Source organism: Sinocyclocheilus rhinocerous, unplaced genomic scaffold (assembly GCF_001515625.1).
Source record: "Sinocyclocheilus rhinocerous isolate Xijiao unplaced genomic scaffold, SAMN03320098_v1.1 scaffold61, whole genome shotgun sequence".
NCBI classification, from domain to species: Eukaryota; Metazoa; Chordata; class Actinopteri; order Cypriniformes; family Cyprinidae; genus Sinocyclocheilus; species Sinocyclocheilus rhinocerous.
This window is the reverse complement of record NW_015640445.1, coordinates 3,124,797-3,132,093: the sequence shown is the minus strand read 5'-3', so window position 1 is coordinate 3,132,093 and position 7,297 is coordinate 3,124,797. Positions and strand designations below refer to the sequence as shown.

General features: G+C 38.5%; 1 protein-coding gene across 2 annotated transcripts in view; it reads left to right on the top strand.

Annotated features, from left to right (window-relative positions):
- adam12b (ADAM metallopeptidase domain 12b) overlaps window positions 1-7,297 on the top strand; it is a 102,664-nt gene that overhangs the window by 62,511 nt on the left and 32,856 nt on the right. For both annotated transcript variants that reach the window (XM_016568861.1, XM_016568860.1), the window contains exon 11: window positions 900-1,048. In XM_016568861.1, the coding sequence (XP_016424347.1) occupies window positions 900-1,048 (149 nt within the window). The remainder of the gene's footprint in view (window positions 1-899; window positions 1,049-7,297) is intronic.

Below are 7,297 nucleotides of genomic sequence, written 5' to 3'. Positions count from 1 at the left end.
TGTCTCTCACTCATAGCAACCTAACGGTTGGAGGGGCGTGGTTAGGCATATTCTGCCCAAGCCGTCAAACTGACGTCATCAGAGAAGGAATGCTATTCCAGAGCGGAAGTAAATGTTCAGATTTTGATTAAAGATTACGAAGACAAACAATTTTTTCATCTGATTAACTTGTATGGATTAATTGTTCACATCAAGACTAGCATTGTACGCTAGTAAAGTAAATAAAGTCCATTTTGATTTCATGCGGACTTTAACAACTATATCAGATTATATAAATACTGTATATAAGTCATACGGGGGCATTTTTGCCCCTTCTCTTTTTATGTGGGAATTCTAAAGTATTTTAATAGACTAAACCAGTGGTTCCCAACCCTGGTCCTGGAGGCACCCCAACACTGCACATTTTGCATGTCTCCTTTCTCTGACACACCAATTTTAGGTCTTGAATTCTCTACTAATGAGCTGATGACCTGAATCAGGTGTGTTTGATTAAGGAGACATGCAAAACGTGCAGTGTTGGGGTGCCTCCAGGACCAGGGTTGGGAACCACTGGACTAAACCATGCAGTGCAAGCGTGAACACTAAATGTGCTTGCGCAGTAGTCTAACCTACATCAAGATCAGTCTCTAGGCGTGCTTTGTTTGGTTTCTGCAATATATTCGTGCGACAACTATTACAGTATTATCGTAGGTTATATATATTGCACACCCCTAAGTCTGTTTTTTTTTTTTTGCCATCAAAATAGTCAAACATTATTTGGATTCTAATGCTTCTCCTGAGACCAGTATCTTTTTAGTGGGACAGTTTAGAGTGTGCAAAGTAATAGACATCAGAAAACTGCACAAATAAATACAGCAAAAGTAGTTCAAGATATGATACGACATCCTGTTGTTTCCTAGGACCACTCAGACAATCCTCTGGGAGCTGCTGTGACTTTGGCTCATGAGTTGGGCCATAACTTTGGAATGAACCACGACACACCAGAGCGAGGATGCGGCTGTAGGATGACTGTAGATCGTGGCGGCTGCATCATGACCCCTTCTACAGGGTGAGTATATGATACCAGTTTCACCACTTGACAAATCACAAACCTCTGCCAGTAAATAGGAATGTTTTAACAAATCAAAATCCAACTAGTCTTTGATAACCTCCCCTCCTCCTCCTGAGTGGAGTACCCTGTCTGGACTTGATGTATTAATGCACTGCCGACGCATCACTCTATGGCTCAATTAGTCTCCGACGAGCCCTATTATCTGGGGAACGGGCAAATCAAGCTCTCATCTTTCATATACACAAGAGAATAATCAGCCGTTTACCTGCATCTTATTGGCCAGGGGTTAATTAGCCGTCTCTCAGTGATGAATTTGCACTACATAGCCATACGTCACCACTGACGTGAGGCTGGTCTCGGATTGAAACTCAAAAACTTGTATACAGACGGAAGGCTTGCTTGGTCCCCTCAGAAATTTGGATTTCAGACATTTAGCCGTCACCTGGCTTCTCGTGATAACGTGCTTGTTGGTAATGGTTTTCGGCATGCAGCTGGTCTCGGACATGGGTAGACACCAGGTTGATAAGGTGAGGCTGGCTCATAATGGGAAATTTCCTCTCCTTACACTTAGGCCTGTTTGCCTTATCAGACGATGAACCAGAGAGTCAGCTGGGATGGGGTCTTTAGATGTATCGGTGGAGTAGGAGAATTGAGTGTGAATCTGCCGTCTTTGGTTGCTTAGTTCTGTGTGACTAATGGCAGGAAAGTGAAAGCAGGACAACACTGATTGGCTGATGGTCCACTAGTCCATTTCACTTTTCACTTTTCATTTAGTCCATTCATTTTTAAGAGCCCAAAATGATCATGAACTGCTAAAATGTTCACTATGAAATAATGAATCAGTTGTGATTTATATTTTGCATGCAAAACAGTATACAATATACAATTTATTATGTTTCACATCTACCAAATGCTAACCAGCAAAACCTTGACACCTTGGTATAATTAAACTGGTTAATTGTCAAATCAGTTGCATTTTTACTTTATGTAAATTATACTAATGTTCAAAATTTTGGGGTTGATTAGATTTGTACATTTATTTGCTACATTTATTTGATCAGAAATGGAGCTTGAGTGATCGAATGGAATTCAAGCGTAGTTCAGGCATACCACTTATCGCTTCCCTATCAGCTGACTCTCAGCTGATCAATTACTCCACCTGCTCCTAATCAACAGCCGTATTTAAAACCATTCAAACGCACGCTCATCAGTCTGTCGCACAGACATTTGCACCCACCTCCACTCCTTCACTCCCAGCAACTCCCTAACAGCTAGATTCTTAGAACTACCATGACTGATTCTTGTACCCTCTTATTTTGTAATTGTCGTATCTCTGCATATGTGTGTAGCTAATAAATATTTGGTTATTGCCAGGTGGGGATTCATGCCTTAAGGATGTATCTTAAACTGTCTAGTATGGCAGTGAACCCCTTAAAGCCTAAGTTCCCTTTCATGGGAACTTCGAACTGCGTCCTCTAGGGGTCGCCCCTCAGTATGGTGGCGTGGGTATACCGTTCCCCATAGCGACCCCTAGAGGACGCAGTTCGAAGTTCCCATGAAAGGGAACGTCTCAGGTTACGTATGTAACCATGGTTCCCTGAGGGGAACGAGACACTGCGTCCTCTAGGTTTCTTGCCATGCTGCGGACGCAATCTTCAGACGAAGAAGTGAATGATGTGTAGCTCCCGGCGCCTATTTATACTGTAGTCGCACCGGTAGTGACGTCATGGCTGTCGCCGGCCAACGAGTTGGTGTTTTTTCAATGTATGCTTCAGACACGGGTCACGACGAGGCGTTCCCCCATAGCGACCCCTAGAGGACGCAGTGTCTCGTTCCCTACTCAGGGAACCATGGTTACATACGTAACCTGAGACGTTTTCGCCAAATTCAAGAATTGCCAATAAACGTTTTTTCAAAAGTGGTCCTGACTGAAACACTGTTGTATGTTGTAATATTGTGAAATATTATTACAATTTAAAATAACTGTTTTCTATTTTAATGTATTTCAAAATTTTATTTATTCCTGTGATGTAAAGCTGAATTTAGCCGTTGCCTCCCATTTTCAGTGTCATATGATCCTTCATTATTATCAATGTTGAAAATATGTTGTGCTGCTTAATATTTTTGTGGAAACCATGATGTGGTTTTTTTTTTCAGGATAGTTTGATGAATAGAAAGTTCAAAAGAACTGCATTTATTTAAAATAAATAATTTTTTGTAGCATTTCAAATGTCTTTTACTGCAGCTGTTGATCAATTTAATGTCACCTTGCTGAATAAAAACAGTAGTATACACTATGAAGGATTTCTCATTTTTGTTAGGTATGAATTATTGAGGCAGTACCCCAAAATTCTGTTTAAAAACAAATCAAACTTTATATTTTTAAAACCATTTTTTAGCCTTAAAATGCAACACTCTTGGCAAGCAAGACATGCATTACCTTCTAGTGCTTTTGAGATATTCCAGAATCAGAATTGTGGCACTTGTGTGTTCAGTCTAAAGAAAGGTTGAGGTTTACAGTTTCACTCATATCGCAAAAGTCAGTCACCAGTAATCATCTGTCCGCTCTCAGCTGTGACCGGTTTGCAATCTCTCTGCTGTGGCTGTCTTATCTCATAGTGGGGATATTTTTGTTGGACCGCTGCTCGACCCTGGATGACAGCCATAATAAACAGCAGAACCCTATTCTCCCATTATTTGTTCATATGACAACAAGGCAACATGCTGGGAAAAAACCTCTCTGGGCTTTTTAAAGCTACCTTAGGGAAAAAGTCAGGAGAGGTGTTTTGTCGTCTATTTTAGCCACAGGGGAGGTTGACATCATTTTTACTTTTTTCTTTAAAGATTCATAGCTCCAAATTCTCCAGCAGCGCAATGGATGAATACTTAAAAGGACGTGGCGCTTCTGTAAAAAAAAGGTGCTTTTAAAAGAATGCTGGAGTGCTAAAGCTTTTCAAAATAGCTCCTCACACATTGTTCATTGCAGCGTCATTGAGGGGTTTTGAGGTCACAGTTTAGCTGAAGTTTGGTGTCTGCTTCTGATTGGTTCATGTAGCGTTTGTCAAAGTGTTTGTTTTGCATTGTTTTAGGGGCAGTGCACATGAGTTTGTTGTATCAGAGAAGCTGTGTACTATTGCAGAGTCAGGAAAATGCTGGCCTATTTTTCGCTTCCCATGGGAGAATCACAGACTTCCTTAGTTTATTCAACCCTAAAGGCCGAAACTCACGGACACACGCGGTCTCAAAGACACAAAAACAGATCTACTATATGCAAATATACTATAAGCTCATGCATTGCATAGACTAAAAAAATCACTTTCTTAATCAATGTTTTGGTCTTGTTTTAAGGATTTTAAGATATTTAAATACTACACACTAAATATATTGATACGTTTATCAGAGAATATACACTACCGTTCAGAAAATTTGGTGTAGGTAAGATGTTTTGTTGTTGTTGTTGTTGTTTAAGAAATTAATACTTTTTTTCAACAAGGATGTATTAATTTAATACAAATTTATAGTAAAGACAATTGTTATAAAAGATTTCATATAAAGGCTGTTCTTTTGAACTTTCTATTACTCAAAGGTTCCTCAAAAAGCAGCACAACGTTTTCAACACTGATAATAAAAATGTTTTTGAGCATCAAATCAGCATATTAGAATGATTTCTGAAGGATTATGTGACACTGAATTCTGGAGTAATGACTAATGAAAATTCAGCTTTGCCATTGCAGGAATAAACTACATTTTAAATATATTAAAATAGAAGTTATTAAATTGTAATAATAATTTACAATATTACTGTTTTTACTGCCTTCTGATTAAATAAATGCAGCCTTGGTGAGAATTAGTCGTCTTTCAAAAACATTTGTACTATTACAATGAAATGAATAATCTTAATTTAAGATACTGTATATTGTGTGAATAAAAAAATCACAAGATCTTAAAAATATCCCTAAAGGATAAGATTTGCTTTAAGGATAAGATAATTGTAATGGAAAATTAGAGATAAATACTGATTTTTTTAAAAATCATTATTTGCAGATAAAAATATACTTGACACACACAGATGCAGATATAAAAACACATTCTTAGTTTTCATTTTCTCCATGTGTTTGATCCTTTGTTTTCATGCTGTTTTGACTGCCTAAATAAACCTCCTGTAAGTTGGCTCTAACAAAGCACACAATCTGGCTCTGATTTATTCAGTTCCTCAAAACCCTTTTCTTGCTGTTGCTGGATGTGTTGCGCTGTTCTTACTCTGCAAGGATCTATTTTAAAGTTCAAACATGATAAATTCATGATCTTGCACGCAGCGTTTTTTCACTTTTTGACAGCTGCTGCGAGCTCTCAGCCCCAGTGTCCTATCTGCAGCATCGAACGAACAATACTATACAGTCTGAGAGATTCAGAGCTGGAAACTCAGCAGAATTGCAAAAACAACTGCAAATGAGAATGAATAAGATGGACTGACAGACAGGACAAACAGACAAAACAAAGAATGATGCAGACACAAAAATAGAAATTAAGAGAGCAGGCTAAAGAACTACCGTAATTTAAGCATAAACAGGAAGTTATTGTCTGCTTCAGCCAAATACAATAGCCAACATTTGCGCCAAACAACAGTTTGAGGAAGAAAAAAGGCACTTGTTTGAAAACGATTGGAGGAAATTGCATTGCTAAACATGGCGCCTCAAAGAAAATAAAGTTTTTCGATTTGGAGAGCTAATCTGACTTGTGTATAAATCCCATTTTAAAACCAAATATTCCGTGTGGATTCAAAATTTTTAACCCCACTGCATGTTATTGTGATTCCTCATTCAGTTATAGACAGGAACAGTACATGCAAATGGAAATTGCTGTCAGTGATGCAACCAAGATGACCGCAAGGGAGACTAACTTACTCTTGAAAGGCACCAAAGTACAAGCACAGCACATATCTTAGCTTGAGGCATAAGGCTCTCAGCAGGAGGTTAAACGTTGTGATTTCACTTCTTTAGACTGAGCTTACCTCTCACAATCTCTGCCTGTATCTTCACTACAGAGCAGATGAGGGAAGAACGTTTGCCAATAATATTAAGCATGTCAGATGGCCTTTTGGAAAGAGTACATCAGATGCTATCGCTTAATGGGTATTGCTTTCACCTTTTATTGTGGCGGCCACACACCGAATCCCAAATGGCGGTGTTTTCTTCTAAACGACAGGCAGCACAATAGAGCCCGACTTCGAATCAGTTTGCGTCGCCGGAGGAGGCTGATTAAACAGACATTAATTTCCTCATTCCGCACACCTATTGCTGATAGCGTTAACAGCTCTAATAGGTCAAAGTCAGAATGGCGGTTTGAAAAAGTCCAGATGCAAATTACTTTGAATTGCAGATTTTTTTCTACCACTTAGAAACTGTCCAGGCAGGTTAATGCAGATGATTTTGTGTGTGTGTGTGTGTGTGTGTGTGTGCGCAAAGAGTGAGAATGTGTTAAAATATGTATGTCATTTATAAGTAATGGTTTCAGTGAAGGCTCTTGGGAAAAAAGTGCCTGTGGTGACATTTTGCGAAATATGTTGCTTATTACATGTTTCACAACACTTTCAAAGTGAATTGTCCAGTGAGTGGCACTTTATCCTAAACAGATGAAAATGAATCTGGCAATGTTTTATTACTTTAGTAGTTGTACATATTGCGACAGTTCGGAAATGAGGATAATGTACCACCTACACAAAACCCTTCCCTGAGCCTAACTGATAGTGTTAACAAAAGCAAACGTCACATAAAAATGCATTTACTGAAGTAACCATGCCATTTTAGTTTGGTTCTTTAAACTGTTTCATTGTTACTTGTGTGATGTTGTACCAGGGGAGCTACTGAGCATGTTTACTATGTCAGAAAAGCCATACATAATGAGCTGGTTATGTGATGCAAATGTCAGAATTCTTCAGATTACAAATTATGCACTATGGTAAAAGTGTTATGAAGTCATAACATTGTATCATTCAAGGAACCTTTGGAAAAGATCTTTATTAATCTGTAACCTGCCGCTGTAATCATATTTTGTGTAAACAGGAATAAAACTTAATGGTGTTTTACTGCCCCAAGTGTTCATTTCAGCTGGAAACTGCTGTGAATTGTATGTATAGGCAGTGCTGGGGAAAGTTACTTTTAAAAGTAATGCATTACAATTTTGCTTTACTCCCTAAAAAAGTAACTAATTACATTACTTGGTTACTTTTTATGGAAAATAATGTTT